The 20,943-nt window shown below is 43.1% G+C and overlaps 1 protein-coding gene across 7 annotated transcripts in view; it reads right to left on the bottom strand.

Annotated features, from left to right (window-relative positions):
* Positions 1-3,982: 3,982 nt before the first annotated feature.
* The window catches only part of LOC107390457 (adhesion G protein-coupled receptor L1), a 55,184-nt gene continuing 38,223 nt past the window's right edge, over positions 3,983-20,943 (bottom strand). For 2 of the 7 annotated variants that reach the window (XM_054743597.2, XM_070550022.1), the window contains 18 exons: positions 20,232-20,937; positions 17,580-17,683; positions 17,288-17,473; positions 17,147-17,185; positions 16,878-17,058; positions 16,646-16,768; positions 16,296-16,519; positions 16,013-16,186; positions 14,666-14,884; positions 14,364-14,584; positions 14,146-14,212; positions 13,954-14,042; positions 12,429-12,597; positions 12,194-12,343; positions 12,026-12,122; positions 11,820-11,927; positions 7,316-7,339; positions 3,983-7,022 (listed from right to left, as the gene is read on the bottom strand). In XM_054743597.2, coding sequence (XP_054599572.1) covers positions 5,062-7,022; positions 7,316-7,339; positions 11,820-11,927; positions 12,026-12,122; positions 12,194-12,343; positions 12,429-12,597; positions 13,954-14,042; positions 14,146-14,212; positions 14,364-14,584; positions 14,666-14,884; positions 16,013-16,186; positions 16,296-16,519; positions 16,646-16,768; positions 16,878-17,058; positions 17,147-17,185; positions 17,288-17,473; positions 17,580-17,683; positions 20,232-20,937 — 4,842 coding nt within the window. In that variant the 3' untranslated portion in view covers positions 3,983-5,061. The remainder of the gene's footprint in view (positions 7,023-7,315; positions 7,340-11,819; positions 11,928-12,025; positions 12,123-12,193; positions 12,344-12,428; positions 12,598-13,953; positions 14,043-14,145; positions 14,213-14,363; positions 14,585-14,665; positions 14,885-16,012; positions 16,187-16,295; positions 16,520-16,645; positions 16,769-16,877; positions 17,059-17,146; positions 17,186-17,287; positions 17,474-17,579; positions 17,684-20,231; positions 20,938-20,943) is intronic. The other 5 variants (XM_054743598.2, XM_070550023.1, XM_015967176.3 and 2 more) reach the window with 4 other exon arrangements.

Below are 20,943 nucleotides of genomic sequence, written 5' to 3'. Positions count from 1 at the left end.
GGTTAATTTTTCAGTCATCAATGACAAACCTTATCGTTGTGAACAGATTCATGATGAAAAACGGTGAATGTAAATGTGGTTTGTAGCTGCCAAGTGTGAGAGACCTGCTGACATCTTATCAAGGACTCTTATGATTAAATCCAACCTCTGACAGCCTTCAAGCAGGCTCAGATCTGCAGTCCACCAATGAACATCCACCCAGGAAGTGAGGAAAAGAAATTACAGTGGCAGTATCAACATTAGCATCAATGGAGGCTATAGGCAAGAACATGTGGACAACGTCATTTCTGAGTTCAATTTGGAGCTTAATGACATAAGTTTTAACGCTAATGCTTTGTTTCCTTTCATCGTTGCCGTGGCATCTCTCTGCTCTCGGTGATGAATGTTTTTAGGCAACGTGTGTTGGCATATCCTAGAGCGAGACATAAGTAGTTGTGACAACAACCCTAATCTTGAGTGTGGTTTGAAGACTGCTGTAGACAATTGTTAATGCCAATTCCAAAGTACTCATCTGTTTGACATTTCATTGTAAAGTGCACAGCAGTGTATGGAGAGGCATTGAAAATGGGATCTTTAAGCAGTCAATAAGAGTTGAAAGCAAAGGTTTGAACCAGCAACCTACTAATTACAGGGCAAACTCCTTATCCCTGCACCACCATCACTATTAGTGAACTTTATCAAAAAAAATGAACCCATGACATCATTTGTAGCCCAGCTGTGTCAGCCTTCGCTCAAGGCCACACTACCCTCACTGGAGCCGAGCTCTCTGCCAGACCCCTTAGTTGTATTTTTACAGTAGGCTGCACCATGTCTTAAGCCTGGACCACACTGTGCATTTTTCGAGCATCTTAGACAAATCCCTTGTTGTAAATAGAATCGAGACAAAAAACGGTGAATGTGTGGCTATCTAGTGTGACCGGCTCTGCGACAGCTTACTGAGCACCCTCATGACCAAAGTCATCCTCCACCCATCTGCAAGCGCTGCATGAAAAGCTTTGGGGAGCCCAAGTCTCCTCCCTTTCCGGTCAGCTGATGGGTCCCCAGAAGAACCACAAAATGAATAAAAGTCAAAGGGGCTAAAAGAGCTCACAGCCATTTTCCCCCCTGATTGTCTCCGTGTCTGGTTCGATGACGTCAATTTCGTGAAACGCATTTGTAGTCCTGGACTTATTTTTACACAAAACCTAAAATAACGTTTCCCCCCGGAAATGAGCGCTTTCTTGGTATCAAAATGTGTCTTTAAAATTCACGGACATCATTTGTCAAATCTGTGGCACATAACAATCGGAATTAGAAAATAGCATTTTAGATGTGTTCGTTCTTCCGGGGACCCTTGGTCTGGAAGTAGATGGGCGTGACTTGGCTCTCTATGACTCCAGCTGTAATCAACCAATGAAACACACCCATGGATTGATGCAAACTTGCCGTATGGCTGAGCCGTCATGACCTACAGAAAACTCATGACCATGGATGAGCTTTGGAACATAAGAGCTTCTTTTTCTAGCTTAGCTCTTTCTTTGCACTGATCTGCTCCCTCCCTTCCTGCTTGAGAACTACAGCCGACACAACACCACACAATTTGCTATAATATATATAATATAATATAATGAACTGTTTTAAATTTGATTTAACACGGTACAATGTGCTATGGTACAATATGATAATCCAACACAATACGAAACCATTCAATACTACGTCCTGGAGCTGAGAGAATGACAGTAAACTCGCAAACATGATTAAAATATACCAAGAAACTTAATTATAAATCAAATAAAGTCATATTCTTACCTCCATTATGATAAAGGGGCGATATTTTTCAGATTTTGTTGTTTATTGTGGATCTTAGTGATTTATTTTTGGTCCAATTTCTCAGAACTAGTCTTTATGTTGAGCACAAAGGAAATTGTAATAATGGGGAAAATGAGCAATTATGTGAGTTGTTGATAACTGCCTGAACTTTGCAAATCTTGTTTTTTAATCAATATTGGAAACAAACCCTCTCTGTCATCGAGTTGCAGCAACGGATTGATATTTACAAATAAACTGTACCATGGTGACATTTTGCAAACTTCACACTGAAAACAATAAATGGACATTACTAGTAAAAACATTTTTTATTTGATCAAAAGAAGTTTTACATTCTTTACTTCTAAGTAATTTCAGTCACAAACTCTTATTTTTTAATCAACTTTTTTTTTATAAACAGTGCTTTCCTGACTCACTGATTACTCATCTCTGCTGTCTGGATTTCATTTCCTGACCTTCATCACTGGAATCTAAAAAAAAAAAAAAAAACGTGCCATCTGTTTCCCACTTGACTTTTACTGTAAAACTAGCTGAAGTTGTTGTCAGGGGAAAATGGCTTCACTTTCAATATGTATGACTGTGCTTGATGTGTTCTCCAGTTTGAAACCATTTGAAGTATGTTTTCCATGAATCTCAGAAGAAAAACGCTCTTCGTTTATATCAAGACAATCACCAAGATGACTCAAGTTTACCAAAGCAAAATGAACAGAAACCATTTACCAGTAACCTCCTGGTTGGTGCATCCTGTATTGCTGTTTACTACATAAAAAATTGATCAGAATGACTGAATTAATTTACTTCTCACTGGAACTCCTGAAAAGGTTTTGATCAACGATAAATGTCTGAAAACCTTCATGCCTGCACTGATATTGATTTAGTTTGCGTAGTCTGAATTTTGCTTACTGTAAAGTACAGCTCATGTAGGAGTTGCTGTTGGTTAGGATTTTGTCTCAAATGACACAAAGTACAGATACAAAATAACATTTATTAAAGTAGTCTATACTGGCCGAAGGTTGCTCTTCTTTCCTGGTTGTGTTTTGTTTCGACAGCTCATTGGTTTTTCTTCTGCCTCTTTCTCTATATAAAACTCCTCTGAATACCATGGGACCCCCTTCACACAGGGTTAAGATCTCCAAAACCAACTGGAACATGGCTGGTTTGTAGCAAATTTGGAAACCCTTCAGAATTCTTGTCAAACAAGTTTTGTTTTGCATCCCAGAGAAGCTCTCCTGCACCCTCACCGCTCTTTATCCGTTCTCATGACAATCCTTCACCCAAAACTACACCACACCACTTCCTAAAGCAGCTCTAAATACTTTTCCTGCTTCCTGCTGATTTAAAGTGGTATTACAACTGCCATAAACAACCCTGCCACCGCCTGATATAGCTGGCGTTAACAAGCTAACGGTAACACGAGCCATTTGAAGCTAAATGAGCCACTAAGTAAAACGATCCACACTGTTGAACAAAAAAATTTTACTTACAAATCCAGTGGCAACAAAGCCAGGTCATCATCGTTCTACGATTTCTAGCCTCCTTTAGCTCCCCCAAACTAGTGTAGGCCGTGCCAATGTTCACTCTGGTTTTAGCCCTCGTTTCACATCCAAATACGTAACACTCTTACTTTTACTTCTAGGCTCGGACATGATGCAGCTAAAAGCAACACTCTTCTTTGTCTTCTTCTTGTGCATTGATTTGACTGTCGGTGAACTCAAAAAGCGAACTGCCAGCCGTCAATGTAAATAGCTAACAGCTGTAAAGCAGTTAGAGAACTCCACCTAGTGGACCTACCTGGGCCACAAAACTGTTGAGAGTGGTTTCTGATCAGCAGAGGGCTGCAGAATGCTGCATCTGAAGATGATAAAGTCTCTACCTCAAGAATCACTGAAACCACATTGAAAGCAATAGCTTAAAATGCTTAACACTCTTTATTGTTGCTTTGAAGCAAGACTATTGCAATAAGCTGAAGGTTCAGGGCTTGCCAGCCTGACGTCGATGGTGTGATGGGTTGTCGTTTCAATTTCTTGACAACCAAAGTTCAGATGGGCTCCATGTCATGGACATACTGCCACCAAATTACCCTACATGCCACCCAGGTTCCCTAAGTACTGCTACGGTATTAATGAAAGAACTTGCTGGGAATATCATAGTCAATCAAGTATAACAGGAAAACCACTGGATTGTTATTTTATTTTATTTTTTCCGACAGTTTAAGACCTCACCAAGACTCAGCAAAGATCACCCAGTTCATAGCAGGGTCATTGTCCTATCTGAATTGGGTCCTTCTACTCTCTGTGCACAAAAAAAAAACAAGAACATTTATTTCACATGTTTACTTGAACTTCAATAGCAATACAAGACAATCAGAACAATTGAGGTGGATATGTACAGGGATCTTAATAGGGTTGCAGAAAGGTTCTGAGGTTTTACATGATCTCTGGCTCTGCAGTCAAGTGTCTGGTTGCTATGACAAAGTCCATGGCAACAAGTTCACACAGGTAGTGGCGGGTCAGGGGGCAGAGTTTTGGTCTTGATGTGAAATCGGACGAGTCAAGAGCTAAAATCAGAAAGAACGGAGCAGTCCTCCAAGTCCATATTAATAAAATGCTTCAGTGTGATACATTAATTATACAATAATTTTTTATATACATATACTCTCTCTCTCTCATACACATATATACGCATCCTTACACACACACACACACACACACACACACACACACACACACACACACACACACACACATGCTCATCAAGCTATGCACACACACTCGTTTGTACGCGTCAGCTCGTCCTCCTACAATATGCAGCCTTTCAACGCCACTATAAAGTCATGCACATGTTCTTTGAGAGGAGGTTTTTTGGCAACACACATGTGCTTCTTTGACACACTGTTTGCTAAAGGGAGGGGCATCACCCAGCCAATGAAGCACAGAAAAAAAACTCAGATGTTGGACTAATTGGGGAAAACACCAATGAGGTGGGAAGACACAACAGGGTTTTGGGAGCGGCGGAAGAGGAGGATGAGCTTTCAGTGATTCACAGACATACAAAAGTAACAAAACGTGGAAAAAGGGGGAAGTCTCGTGGTGATCAGAAGATAGAAGGAGGGAGGAGTAGAAGTAATCCAACATAATGAGCATTTCTTTTTCATCAGAATCTGTTTCCATTAGTTTTGTCTAAATCTTTTTGGTGAAATGATCCCCATCCTCCTCTTCCTCCCCGGTATCTATGCCCCAATCACCACCGCCCTAGTCACAGGCTCGTCACCCGCTGCATCTGTCCGTCCTCTCCTTCAGATGTGGGCTCTGAAGTGTACCCCGTTTCTCCATTGGAAGCCAGCGGAGGTGGCTGGTAGAACGTCTGCAGGTGATTGGGTCGTGGGCCCAGCGGGGGTCGCCCGAGGCTGTAGGGCAGTTCCAGAGCAGGTCGCTGGGGCTGTCCACTGGTAGGGCTGATTTCCTCCAGGCCTTCGGGACTGCTGTCTGGGTATATGTGGGTGGGTGGGGAGGTGCGGGTGTAGAAGTGAGGGGGGGAGCTGCTGCGGCTGTACACCTGCGGAGAGTGGCGAGAAAAGAGGTTGCTGGGCGGCGAACTGTTTGCTCGTGGAGCAAAGATGTTTGTTGGCGGGGAACTGCGTGGGAAGATGCTGAGTGGCGGCGAGCGGCAGTCTCCAGAGTAGAGGGGGGAGGGGTTTGAATCTCTGGCATAGATCGGTGAGGAGTCAGGATCCAGGTCGAGGTCAGGAGTCAAAGGCAGAGTGAAGCTGTCAGAATCCTGTCGGTCTCCATGATATCGAAGACACCCTCTGTCATTCCCCCTTGTCCTCCCATCGAGACCTCCATCTTTACTCTCAAATGAGAAAGACTCCTCCCTGTCCAAATCTACCCCTCCTCTCCACACATCCAGCGCTCTATCCTTCTGTTTCTCATTCTCTCGTTCAATTCCCGCTCTCCAACCATCTCTGTCCTTCAGTAACAAGGAGTCATCCTTTTCCCTCTCAAAGTCACCTCTCCAGCCATCCATCCCAAAATCTTTCTTCTGAGTGATAAACGTCTCCTCCTGCTCTGTTTCTGGCCCTCTCCACACCTCCATCCTTCCATCTCTTTTCTCTTCCCTCCCCCTCTCAATGCCAGGTCTCCACTCATCCATTGCACCATCCCTCTTCTGTGAGGCGAAAACTTCCTCTCTTCCCCTCTCACTTCCTCCCCTCCATTCGTCGTACATTCCTTCTCTTTTTAGCAGAAAAGTTTCATCATTCTCTCTGTCCTGGCCACCTCTCCACGCCTCTACAACCGCCTCTCTCTGCTTCATCAGAAGCGGTTCTTCTAAAGCTTTGTACAGGGGCTCAGACTCCTGTGGGGGAGGAGGGGGAGGCGGTGGGAGGGGCCTGTCCCGGTAGCGATCCCTGTCTCGCTCCCTGTCTCTGTCCGTCCCTCCACATGACTCCGCCGTGCTGCGGTGGCGGGACAGAGTTCCCGGAGTGCGGCTGAGGGTGGAGTAGGGCCGGGCCTGGACATCAGGGGGGCGCACTTGTTGCCTCTCCTGGTGCCCACGGCGACCCAGAGTGCCCTGCATCTGCGAGCGATCTCCGTCTTTTAGCAGCTCGGAATCTCCAGAAACATGTGCGTGTGACCAGCCATCTTGCAGCCGTGGCGCTGTTGTGTGATCTTCACCGCGTGTTGCTGAGTCGGTCTCCACATCCTGGGTGGGCTGCCTTGCATGTGCCCAGCTCTCTTGTGCATTGTGCCGTGCATTTGGCTGCATGCTGGCAGTCCAAGCCTCCTGGAGTGGCTGTGTGTGTCGAGTTAAAGTGGCAGTGTGAGTGAGAGCCGGTCTCTCGTGGTGGTGCGGTCTCGCCAAGCTGCCGTAGCGCTCGGGAGGAACGGGCATGGCAACTGAAGGTCTCAGGTTGCTCTGCACCAGCTCTGAGATGATCATCTTTTCCAGCGCTGCTGCGTCAGACAAATTGCGACGCATCCCAGCGCCGCTGTTCATATCTGTTCCCCCGTGTGGTGTGAGGAGGCCGGGGGAGATGTCGTCCCCTCCTATCCCAACTCCTCCCTCCCTCAGAAGGTCGGTGCTGCCCACCACTCCAGCTCTGGATCCAGGCGTCGTCCCCAAGCCATGCAGGGTGAAGGTGTTGGGGGTGTAGCCTCCGTTCAAACACACACTATCCAGTCCACATGACTCCTGGCTCTGTGATATCCCACCCTCTGTTAGGAGAAACAAGAAGGTTTGAATTTTAAAATGGCAGAAAACATCAAGTTATGGATGCAGATGTGCTTATGAACAAGCAAATGAATGAACGAGCAGAGACTGAAGGTGGATTTTCATCTTTTTTTTTTTTATGAAATGTTTTGGTTGCAGCGATGTAAGTTATGCCTTTATGGTTTCTTAACAGTTACGCTGAGCGAATGCTGCATAGAAAGGTTATGAACTGAACCACAGAACAGGAGGACATGGTGCTCAATGATTCAAAGGGAGCACAAGAGGAAAGGTCTCATACTCGGTTTGTTTCTGAAGGTTCCTACTGGTCCACGTCCAAATAAAGAGACGGAGAAGGAAAGTGTCAAACAACATTTATAAAAGACAAATTCAAACACTCCCCACTTTCACTTCCAAACGGAACATTTTAGACACTCCTACTGTTCAGGAACAGGAAAAGACAAACATCAGGAAGTCTTGTGCTCCACTTGATTATTGAATTAAATCATCGTTGTTCTTTGTGTGACTTCACTCTAATTTGACCTTTAAGTGGCTTTTTTTCTGTCTATACAGCTTCCTAGGTTGACATCGTTTTGGTGAATGCTGTCGTCTTACAAATAAAATAAACGATACCGAAACCGTGCTTCTGCTGTGTATCTGCTCAATTAGCGAGCCGACGACCAGTCATTTAGCGCTCCGTTCCACGGAAAAAAATGCGTCTTTTAAAATATGGATGGGTTCAATTAGATGCAAATGTTGATTTATTTCAGTGATTCAACTTAGACGTGAGATTCTGATTAATTAGCTGATTAGAGTGCGACACTTTGAGTCTAGAACTATTTGACAATATTCTAATTGTCTGAGATTTAGTATTTGGGGTTTTCATGAGCTGTGAGCCATAATCATCACAATTCTAACAAATAAAGACTTGAAACATCTGATTTTGCAATTAATGAGTCAATCTCATAAATTTGTTTCATTTTTTAAGTTAAGTTAATGAAATAAATGAACTTTTGCACCATATTCTAATTTTCTCTACAATAATAATTATTACAGCGTGACAACAAGTCAAGTAAGCGGATAATAATTAAAACCACATGTAATTTATGCAATAGTTAAATGTTACTTATTGCACTTGTGGAAATTTTCTTAGTCTGTTATGCAAAAAAGTTAAATGTGTGCAAAAAGACCTTAAACACGTTCTGATTTTTACCCATTTCTAAAGTTTCTTTAAAGCTACTATAGCAAATTTGGAAAAAAATAGCTTAAACATTTTCTTTATGCCTCTTAACAGTGTTCTAACATAGTGTAGCTATAAATATATTGTGAAGATTAAAAAAATGTAAAAAATCAATGAAGTGATTCTCTAACATTTGTCTTACAACCTCCACCAATAACATGGCTCAGACTGAAATCAGTAACAGGACCACACATCCCGGAGACATTCATAGCACACTTTTGTTTTTAGCAACAGAACTTCTAGCCTTGGAATACAGCACATTTCTGTATTATGGTTATAATCATTTATTTTTTCCATTTAGACATAAATAGTCTGAATCCCACTCAGTACTCCACTCCAGTTGGTGGCGCTAATGCACCAAGAAGTAGCTAGCTAACCACAACAAAACAGCTCAAAGAAAAAGAAGAATAGAGAAAAATGGGGTGTTTCTCAATGTCAAGGCGCCTTGCCTTGCGAGGCGATGTCTTGCGAGGCCAGGCGCCTTACTTACAAGGACACTGTCCTGCCTTGGTTAAAGAAAACGGTTAAATGGAACAGACTTGAATCAAGTGGCCGCGGCTTCCACGGCGGTCACGTAACGTCACGTGACACAGGAGATAACGTTATATTTTATATGTATTAGTTTCAATATCAATATCAATATGTAACGAGCCTTTTACTTTTTTAATTGTGTCAGGGCAGCAGCAGCTCAACAGGTTGAGTGGGTTGTCCAGTAATTGGAAGGTTGCAGGTTTGATCCCAGCTCCGGACAGAGAATTCTGCTGTTGTGTCCTTGGGCAAGACACTTAACCCACCTTGCCTGCTGGTGGTGGTCGGAGGGACCGGTGGCGCCTGTGCTTGGCAGCCTCGCCTCTGTCAGTGCGCCCCAGGGCAGCTTTGGCTATATTGTAGCTCATCACCATCAGTGTGTGAATGTGTGTGTGAATGGATGAATGATACACTGTAGTGTAAAGCGCTTTGGAGTCCTTACTCTGAGAGGTGCTATGCAAGTGTGGGTCATTTATCATTTATCATTCATTATATGTTTATTATATTAAAAATATAAGCAAGTTACTACCCGCTAGCCACCGAAGCCGCAAATACTAAGCAACTAACTAACAACCAGTGTTGGGAACGTTACTTTAATAAAGTAATTAGTTATAGTTACTGATTACTTTGTCAAAAAAGTAACTCAGTTACTAACTGAGTTACAAGATCATAAAAGTAACTAATTACCAACAAAAGTAACTACTTAGTTACTTTTTTCATTAAAGCATGCAAGAATTACTACAATAGTAAAATATAAATCACTAATGACTGAACATAATAAAATGTATGTCCAAATGTTTTATATAAACCTGAATAATTTAAACAAATAAGCACTTAACAGGAGGAACTACTAACAGGAACATTACACTAATCTAGACTATTAAAAGGTCACTGTGTGATATTTAACAAAAACCCAATCAGCTAAAATTTAAAATTGTAAATAGAAACACCTGTAAAGGTTCCCGAGCCTTTAAATGGTCTCTCAGTCTAGTTAAATTACAGAAATAAATGTAATTTTGCACAGCATTCTAATTTTTACAGCTTCACATAATTGTGTCTTTTTAGTAGCATTTCTGTTGCTGGTAATCTAGTAACGGTTAAATAAACGCATTTCCTTACCAGTAACAGGAACAAGGTTTTGATAAAAGAAGACATAATTAATTAGTTTGCTTGTTACAGAAAGAAATATTTTTTATTAACGCGGTTATTTTAAACGGAGTTATTCCCGTTGTGTCTACAGAATGCAGTGACTGAGACCGTGAGGGTCTCCGCCCACCCGGCCAATCATCATGGTGTTTGTAAGTGCGTTACCGACACCTCTCTCTTCCTGGCTGCAGCTGAAGTGTGGCGGTCGGAAAGCCTCACACTGCTGCTCAACGTTCGACAAGCACATAGTAACGCACAGCGTTCCGGCCCCAGTAACGGTAACGGCGTTGCAACGGTGGGAAAAGTAATTAATTAGATTATTCCGTTACCTATAAAAGAACGCCGTTTAAGTATAACGGCGTTACTCCCAACACTGCTAACAACAGATAACCTCTTTGGATCTAATAAAAACATTTTAAATTAGTTGACTTACTTTTAAACATGAAAGTAGCTGCCGGCTTCTGATCCGCCGTCTTTTTGAAAATACCGTGGTGTATTGTGGGTAATTTTTGGCCAAGGTTAGGCTACAAGACACCTTCCATGTGTCCTTGCTCAGTTAGCTAAACGGCTAACAAACGGAGATCACATGCCTCGGTAGAACATGAACATTGGAACCGATTGGAACACATCTTGGCGGCTCCTGATGATGTATCTCCTAGGCAACCGGGGCGGGACCAAGACATCAATGGATGGTGGATCAGAAGCCGGCTAGGTAACCGGGGCGGGACCGAGACATCAGTAGATGGTGGATCAGAAGCCGGCAGCTACTTTGGGGGCAAAATTCACGTTTAGATGTAAGTCAACTTAGTGTAGCTATCGGGCTGATATCTAAAATGTATTTTTTAATATCAAAAGCAGTTATCTATGGTTGGTTAGTTGCTTAGTAGTTGCAGCTTTGGTGGCTAGTGAGTAATAACCTGCTTACATATTTAATTTAACCAGTATATACACAATTTGAAAAGTAAAAGGCTCGTTACACAATAATATTGAAACTTAAACGTATAAAATATAACATTACCTCCTGTGTCACGTGACGTTACGTGATCGCTGTGGTCACTTAATGCAAGTCCGTTCCATTTCACAGTTTTCTTTTTACCAAAGAAGGACAGTGTTCTCGTCAGCAAGACGCCTGGCCTCGCAAGACATCGCCTTGTGAGGCCAGGCCCCTTATTGTGAAACTTACAAATTCACTAGAATGTAAAAAATACAAATAAAAAGCGTAACCACTGGTGCCACCCATGCATAAATAAGTGCCCCACCTGGGCCACCCCATTTTAAAAGGTCTGGACACGGCACTGTGTTCTGTGACCATGTTTACATTAAAAACCTAGCTTGTTCTGTAGATTTGCTATAACAGAGTAGTTACATCTCAAGGGCAACATGCCGATTATCACTTGTAAGTCGCTTTGGACAAAAGCGTCTGCTAAATACATAAACATAAACACAAACATCTATTATTTAATATATTACAATAAGATTAGCTTTAAAACTACCATGATTATGAAAAATAGTTCTGAAGACAAGTTCAGTAAAAATTCCTGTTGTTTTCGGTGCATTAGTTGTCAGACAAGCTGTTTGATATGAATTCATGGAACAGACAACAATAGCTTCATGGTCTTAATATACTTTTAAAATGAATCTTCAATTGTAATCTCTTTATCTTTGTATTATTTTCCTTCTTTTAAGATAAAAAAAATGTTTCAGCGAACTCACTTGCGTTGATTTTCAACCATACATCTCTAATTTAGCCTAAAAATCTGTATATACTGTATATATTTAGTACTGTGTAAAATCCTTCATCTTTTTTTTGCAACCGATCTGAATAACAGTTAAAAGCATTGAGAGAGTAAACCCATATGGAAGCAGTGCAGACAGGTATAATGGGACGTACCTGTGGAGGTGAACGGCTGATTGTATCCTTGAGCCAGGATTGTGTCATACGGAGAAGCTGCATGAGTCTGCAGCATCTGGTTTGTGAGAAAATGGTTTCCAAGAGCAGCTGATGTAGGAAGAGAGGAATGAACAACATTTCACATGGTTTCCACACAGCAGGTTGAAATGTGTGATTTAAAAGGAAATCAGCTCATCAGACGTCACCTCGGTTGAGAGTAGGAGTGTTGTTAGCATCGGAAGCAATGAAGGAGGATTCGGTCTGCCTGCGAACAGTGTCGTTCCACATCCTTCTGATGCGGCTCTGAAATAGAAACTATTATCAAAAATGGGCTCAGACTCACCGAGACAATGAGGGAAGGTGTGTTATCACACCTGTCTGTTAGCGGTGGCTCTGCGACTTTGGCTGCTTGTGTAGCGGCTGTTGGAGCGAAGAGCTGCACCTTTCGCCGAGTCTGGAGAGCTGGACGAGGATGTCGCACAGCACTGAGAGAGACGCAGGCATCGGCCGTAATCTTTCTGACCCTGAGTGTGAGATTTACCCATAGAGACTGAGGGTTTATTCGTTTACCAGGATGTAACCGATAGCACATTACACCAGAAAACTGACCTTCCTGGCGAGCGTGCAGTGCAGTATGGCGATGAGGAGGGCCTGAGCAGTGTTTAAGGAGGAGAAAAGGTACGACAGGAGGAGAGACGGTCCTGACAGGAACATCAGACCCGAGGACCAGGTGACGCTCAGCAGGAAGAGGAGAGTCAGGGAGCCCACTGCCCATGCCCTGGAGGAGGACACCAAATGCACAACACTGTTAGCTTTTATTAAGCACAACGGCATGTAGAAGATATTGTACTTGTTCGCAGACATTCAGGGAAAAAAAGACATGAGCTGAATGACATAGATGGCTGCTCATACTGAGCCAGGCTCTGTTGGAGGTTTCTTCCTGTTAAAGGTTAGTTTTCTTTTCCACAGCCGCTACATGCTTGCTTAGGATGTGGGATTGTTGTGAAGTCAGTGACTCGATCTACTGGTTTTCCATAGGTGGGAAACTTATAACTAATTGACATAATGAACTGAATGCACTTGAGCACGTTCAACAGCAATGTTTACTTTGTAAAGTACCTAAAGACTGAATTGAATTGAACTAATAGAATAGATTTGTATTGAATTGTATTGAATTGAATTGAATTGAATTGAATTGATGCCCTGCGATGGACTGGCTCTCTGTCCAGGGTGTACCCTGCCTGATTGCCCATTGACCGCTGGAGATAGGCACCAGCACCCCCCCCCCCCCCCCCCGACCCTACATGGACGAGCGGGTTCAGAAAATGGATGGATGGATGGATGAATTGAATTGAATTGAAATTAAATGTAGGTGCATGGTCTGCCTCACATTTCCTCAAGTTTTCAACCAAACAGGAAATTATTGATAATCTGCACAAGATTGCATGGTTTAAAGTTTATAGGATGCCTTGAAATGAAGCAAATTGTTTTCTGATGTTTGATCACTATTTCAACACAAAAAGACTCAAACTATGTTAACCAATGATCAGTTTCGACTGAACCAAAGGAATGTTTTTTTCACTGTTAATAGGTGTTTATCTGTACTCCTGTGTGTTTTGTACTGACTTCAACTAAATGAAAATCTTGTGATTTGACGCTGCAAATAAATATCAACAAGCTCAAAAACTACAACATATCAGTCATTTTTACTCAAACTGAGCCAAATGTCCAGCTAAGCACCATCACACATGCTTGTTTTGCGTAAAACGTTGCCATTGTCTGTAGGAGTCAACGCTTTCTTTCTGTTTGCTACTAACAACGAGCCACCGAATAGACTTAAATGACACATTCTAAAAGTGCCTGCTTCTCAAAAGGATTAACTTTTGGAGAGAACCTGGTTCAAGATGTATGTCAACACAAAAAATATATATCTTAGTTTCTCCAGCACCCCCTCTTGACCACTGTCCGCTGTCACTGTAGAATTCTCATTTAATGTGAAATTAGCAGTAGCATTTCAACTTTTTAAGCTAATAATGAAACAATGAATATGAGTGCGGGAGTATGCATGTAAACGCACCACAAACGTATAAGAAACCGGTCAACAAAGACTAAATAAGCACACAATCTCACTGACCTCAGATTGTCATGGCGACTGGAGTCTGGTTTTAGGGCTGCAGTGCTGTGCATCTTATGTAAGGTCATTACCAAGACAACCAGGTTCAGCTGTGGGCCAGATAAAGGGCACGAATCAAACAAAGACAAATATTTGTTCATAATGATTTTGACGTGAATAAACAGAAAGGTTGGTGTTTATATTAATGCTTACAGTGATGATGACTGCCACAGGACCCAAGAAACTCCAGATAAAGTAATTATCTGTGCGCAGCCAACACCTAAACAAACACACACACGTAAAACACACACAGACACATTTGAACTGAATCCATAAGTTGAGGTTATAGTTTTGAAACCCTGATAGTTCCATCCCATGCGAACACACGCACACACACACACACACACACACACACACGATCACAAACTTACTCAGATTTCGACCCGTATCCTCTGAAATCAATAGCTGCAGAAACAGCCACCACCAGCCCAGGAACAGAGTAGCCACAGAGGTAGAAATACTTCCTCCTGGAGTTTCGACCCTCAAACACCTCTTGCTGCAGCAGGTACAATTCCACCCCCTCCAGACACAACCAGCAAAACACAGACAGCAGCGAGAAGTGCAGCAGGCCAGCGGTGATGGAGCACACAACCTGAAAAGATCAATCATTTTCCGTTAAACATACACATGCCTTAGACGTGCACGAAATCTGATGGGAAATGAAAATACTAACAACATATTTTGCTTTGTTGGCACAAATGAGGACAAGGAAGAGGAGCTCAGTGATGAGCAGATTGGCCCAAAGGTTGCAGTGGACGGTGCTGTGATCTGAGAGCCAGGGCGCCCCCTGGCAGCATAGGGTAATAAGGCAGGTGGCCAGGCACACCACAGCGACAGAGACGCCGACCCCAGAAACAACAAAAACCAGAAACTCCTCCACACTGGCGCTGATCTGTGAAGACAAACAGAGAGAAACACTGTTTACTTACGTGATAACAAAGAGTCAACATTGTGATTCCAGAAGCAGAGGTGTTAGAGCAGCATATGGGCGTTGGGAGGTGTGTGTGTGTGTGTGTGTGTGTGTGTGTGTGTGTGTGTGTGTGTTTACTTGAATAAATTGCAGCCATGAAGAAAACATCAGAGACACATTGATTAATGAAGCAAACACATCCAGCTGAATTTCAGCTGCAGTCATAACCAGCCGTTAACAAACACTTGGTGTCTGATTCTTTAAAGGTGTGGGTCACTTGTTTAATCACTTTACTGTGTTTGTAGTGGTTTCTGGTAGGAACAGATGTCTTGCAAATCGTACTCAAAGGGTTAGGGTTCGGAGTCGTTTCTTGCCCCCCAGTCATCTGACTGAGTTCTACTTCCTAAAAAAGGAGAGCCTGAGCTTTTGTATGGCTGAAAGCGATTTGCAAGGTATTTATTCACATTAGAAACCACAGCAGATTTATGGGAACGAGTGCATGCACTCTTTTAAAAGACCAGTTCAGGGTCATAGGTCAGAAATTCTCTTACAGGATTTTCATGGGAGTAAAATTCATGGGTCCATTGATTACAGTGAGTCATAAAGGATCTGAAGCAGCCAAGCAGCCCCAGACCATCACACTACCACCACCATGTTCAAGTGTTGACATGAAGTTCTTTCCCTATTGGGGACACTCAAGGTGCTTTTCGGCAAATATAAAATGGTTGTTTTTTTTTCTTGTTGGTTCGAAGAGGGTTTTGTTGAATCACGAACTCTGACCATAACCAATGAAGACCTGCAGTGCTTTAGATGCTTCTCTGGTTTCTTTTGCTCTTGAATTTCTTCAGAAGGGATCATGATGCGTTGCCTTTTGGAACAATTTAGCCTACTTCATGTTGTCAGACAGGCTCCGTTAAGGAGATTTCTCTACAAGTCTGGTGGTAATCAGGCAGGAAGAGAGCAAATTTAGTGTCTTTTCCATACTAACTCAGTAGCTGGCAGATTTAAAATTCATCCAGCTCGGAAATCTCTCAGATAAAATGTGGAGAGCACACTAAAAGACAACATCAGACAAGTCCTTACTTTGATAGAATGAAATCTGCCACTTACTACTGGTTGCTGATATGTCATGAGCACAGCGAAGCTGGACAGGTGGTTGCAGGCACACGTTGTGTGTGTGTTGTTGGTGTGCATCAAGCGGCAACCCTGTGTGGACCACCTGCCGCTCCCAGAAACTCCCGATGCGTTCCAGAATGAGCAGTTTGGACCAAAGTGATTCTTCAGCTGTGAATCAAAATAAAACCACACTAAATGTTATTGCATAACCAGTCGTTAACAAAACAAACCAAATCTAAATATCAACTTTGCTATTAGTTGATCAAAAAAAGAAGACCTGAAGGTGTCTGAGGGTGAAGATCACCGGCTCTGTCAGGTACACTCTGTTGGATCCTTTGTGCACAGAGGCAGAGATGACATGTGAGTTTACCACGAGACTTTTACGCCTGGCATCTTGGCCCTGGTTCTGGCTCGGACCCAGACCCAGCCGCAGCGTGGAGTTCTGGGTAGTCAGGAAGGAGCCAAGGTTTTTATAGAGGGAGAGGACCAGGTTCACCTGACCTGAAGTGGAAACCAAAGAATGGAGAATGGCTTCATGAACTGATGATGAATACTAGCACTTAAAGTCCCACGAACAACTTTGAGTAATGCTTAGAATAAAAAGGTGTTTTTGGGTGTGCTGCTGACCATTGTTGCTGTACTGTTGCAGAGCCAGGGCTGAGATCTGCAGGATGCTGTCGCTGTCGTAGGAGTGAGGAAATGACAAGTCCTGAATGTCGGCTTCAGTATTTAACACGTACACCTCTAGATCTGTGTGGTAACGGAACCAAAGAAATACATGAGGACTACGTTTGCAGCGAGGTTTGAAAATAGAAACTGAGACACCAAGAAAAAGAAAAAGAGTGATGAGACGACCTACCAACATTTGGTGCCCTGTAGCTAAAGCGGCTTTCATAGAGATTGTTCGCCAACAGAAACGCGCCTTTTTCCACCGAGTCTAAAAGCTGTGATGCTGATCGAGATTGGTCGATGCTGCTCAAGTCAGCCCAGGCCACCAGAGCCTCAGGACCCAGCAGGTTATCAACTGTCTGAACAACCGACTAAAAAAAAAAAAAAAAGAGAGAGAAAGAGGATTATCTGCCTTCTAGTCTGCTCTTCTGTGTCAGTCTTACTGTTTGTCTGTTTTACCTGAACAAAAAATTTACACGTGCGTTCTCTCTTCTGCAGCTGAAAAGAAGAAAAACATCAATTATTAACAGATTTGTTGACATTTCTGCTCTCATTCCCAGAAAAGGTCAATCCCACACCCCCTCTAATGGTAGACGTTACCTTGTTGTAGTTGCGAGCGGCTGACTCTTTAACGACTGGTCTCAAGACCTGGAGCTGAGAGTCCAGTATGTCCAGCAGCTGCTGAATCAGTCTGACGGACATGCTGACATCACCAGCATAGATCCGCCCTCGGGTCAAGTTGACTAGGTCCCCAACGATGTTTGCTGCATTCTCTCCACTCTTAATCTGGAATGAGTCAGGGTTTTGTTTGTGATGACATTTAAGAGGGTGCTGTGCTCTTAATGGCTCTGGGGAGTTTTTCACAGGGTGCACGTGCGTGTGTTTGACTGACCCTTTGTGCGATTTGGCTGACCCAGGGAGAGGTACAGTTGGAAAGGTCAGGCCCTCTGGAGTTCCACCCCACTGGAGATGACATGCATTGATAGGAGGCGATTCCTGCAGAGACAGAGAGGTGGAAACAACATCAAAAAGACAAAGTATGGTCTGGGGTGGAGACATAAACAATGCTAATACACAAAACATCATGAGCGCATCTTCTCCTGGACACAGACATGTTTGTAAAGGAAGAACTGTGAAAAACTGAGCTAAACGTGCTTTGAAAGGTCTTTTAGAAGTAAGTGAGAAGGAAATGCTGAAATGGAAATAACACATCATAATAAGTTAGAGGGATACTAATAAGCAGTTTTGGCTTTCTTTTAGCACCACTAAAGGCCCGTAAAACCAAAAGTGCAACTTGTCTCCCCGTTGATCTTTTTAACACCTTAATCTAACTCCTGAAATGTCACCTTAGCCTTTATTAGTGTCTACAGGAGTGATTCATCATTTAATTTAACAAATCAGCTGTGTTCATGATCTAATACATCCTGGAAATGTACTGGAACCAGACTGCAGCTCTAGCATGTCAGCTCCACTTTACTAAGTCCAACAGGGAGTGGGACTGCCTACTCTGAATTTGCAAGTGCGGTATGATGGCCACAGAGTATGGAAGCATATGTGTAACAGAAATCAAATTATTATGCAGTAGCAGAAATAATTTTTCATTTTCATATTAGAACTGCCAAATTTGACTCATAAATAAAATGAATAAGAAATCTTCCAAACTGCTTTTTTCTTCTTCTTAATCATTGCTTATTTTGTGACTTAAAGAAAATTATAGAGAAAAAGGCATTTGAGATTTAATTTTCAAATAACAGTCCAGCAAATGTGTAAGAAAATAAAAATTTAAATGTCAAATTTGAAAATGACATTGCGTTAAGCATAAAGGATTTTCCTATTTCACTGCACAACTGCTAAGTGTGACTCACAGTTAAAATGAAAAAGCAATCTTCTAAACTGCTCTTCAGTTTTCTTCTTCATCACTGCCCATTCTGTGGCTTAATGAAAAACATAAAGAAAGGGGAACTGCTTTTTCTTTTTCATGTCCGCCCTGCTTTAAGTGTTTCGTAATTCAAATTGAATTGGCCGTCTTGAGCAGAGCGGGAGAGTGACATCAGTAAAAAAAAATGTAAATGAAAATTTTATTTCATAAAAAAAATGTGTCACATTTCCTATAAAAAGACATAAATGTTTTTATGGCAATATCAATATCATGTATCTATGAATAATAACAAAAAGGTCTAAGGTGAAGATGATAAAATTTTAAAAGTGCAATGAGCCAATGTCCATTTATATGGACACAGGGCCCTGGGAGGTCAAGGCCCTGTCCACTCGTAGCCGGGGATCTGCCAAAACGTAGATATTTTTCTACGTTTTGGCCTGTCATCCACACGAAAACGGAGTTTTTTCACACGAAAACGGATCTTTTTAAAAACTCCGGCCAAAGTGAAGATCTGCGTTTTCTCCGTTTTGGGTGTCTGCGTGTGGACAGACAAAACCGGAGTTTTAAGGTCCGCAACGTCACTTTCCGCGACAAAAAAATGCTGACATCACGTGTGCGACCTGTGTTTACACTAGCCGGCATCATGGATGCCCTCAGAGCTGCGCTCTGTCACAACCCATCCATCAACTGTCCAAGCGCTTTTTGCTTGTTTGTTTTTGCAAGAGGAATTACTGCTCCTTGCGGAAGACCACAGACGAAGGACGAGGTTAAGAACGAGGGAAGTACTGCCGCCTACAGGTCTGGCATGTCCTTAACAACGTATTTATCCGGGTACGTGTGGACAGAGATTTTTTTTTAAACGAGGTGGTGTGGATGCAAGATTTTGGAGGGGCGGATATTCGTTTAAAAAAAACCCCCGGCTACGTGTGGACTAGGCCTCAGTCACAGAATAAGCAATGAAGAAGAAAATGAAAAAGCTGTTTGGAAAATTGCTTTTTCATTTTATGTATGGGTCACATTTGGCAGTGCTAATATGAAAATGAAATTTTATTTCTGCTACTGCATAATAATTAGATTTCTGTTACACATATGCTTCCATAATACTGCACTTGCAACTTCAGAGTAGGCAGCCCATAACAGAGGGCGTTGGGGTCTGAGTGAACATTTCATCAACCCTGTAAATGGTCATTTTAGTAGATACTGGCTCAAGAAAATAATTTCATATATTAAAAAGTTGCCTTTAAGATTTATTAAGAATTATAGATGGGGAGATGATGCGAGACAAATTCCAGTGGCGTTATTTTTCCTACATGTTCTTAATTATAAACATGATAAAGTATGAGGCGATTCTCATTTATTCGGCTCTGTACTGAAACCCATGTCCAAATGATTTGACATGATTACAGAGAGACAAAATGCCACCCAGGATTATCAACATAATCTGTCTTCAAAGGGAGGTTGGGCTGAGCTAAACAGCTGCGCAGTGAGACTAAGCGAGCGCAGTGTTTCTGCTCACTGTCACCCTTCTCTGACTTTTCTGTCTCATCAGAGTTCAAAGAGAGGTCATCTGACTACCTTTCAAAAGGAAATGAGAGACACACACAGACTTGCAAACACCACTCACGCTGGCATGCTCAGTTATGAAAAAACACATGCTACGCCTACCCAGAGACCCTTTAGGGCACGGCCTCTCAACTGTCTCCCCCTTTAAGGTCGGGGGCCACTGAACGCCCCGTGCCACTCGGCCTTCACATCCACCCACTTGGCCGGGGCCCCCTGGAGGCAAGGGAACACGCAGAGGAGGGCGTGGAGTCAGTGGAACCATGGCTGTGATTGGCCGCTGGTCAAAGGGGCCCCTGTTGATGACACCAATCGGGTGTGAAGCTGATGGCCGCACTGGCATCAAAGCAACTGTAGCTGTGTAGGACCGGACGGTTGTCATCAGGGAGGAGAGGGGTCCTGTGGAGATGAAGGGATTGTTATTTCCCCAAAGTGTTACGTGTCTTTTTACACGCCCGTTCTTGTTCCGACCTTTAGTTGGTGGCGGTGGTGTGAACTGTAGCGGGTATCTCAGCATGTAGTAGTTGTTCCACACGTACAGCTGGTTGTCTCTGGGGTTGTAGTCTACGGAGGAGACGTACTGGTAAGGGTTGGGGAACGGTATCTGGACAGGCAGCTCCTGACCCCGGCTGGTGTCGTAGGCGTACACCACCATGTTGCTGCTGGCTCGGCTATCCCCCTGACCCTCATCGTCCTGGAAGACGGAGCGCACGGCGTAGAGCACGCCACAAGCCATGAAGGCGTTGCTCGCCCCACGTTTGTCAAAACCCGTGGCCCACGTTCCCTCAAAGCGCAGCGTGTATGGGTTCACCTGGTA

Source organism: Nothobranchius furzeri, chromosome 4 (genome assembly GCF_043380555.1).
Source record: "Nothobranchius furzeri strain GRZ-AD chromosome 4, NfurGRZ-RIMD1, whole genome shotgun sequence".
Taxonomy (NCBI): domain Eukaryota; kingdom Metazoa; phylum Chordata; class Actinopteri; order Cyprinodontiformes; family Nothobranchiidae; genus Nothobranchius; species Nothobranchius furzeri.
The sequence above is the reverse complement of the archived record's forward strand: the minus strand, read 5'-3'. Positions and strand labels throughout refer to the sequence as shown.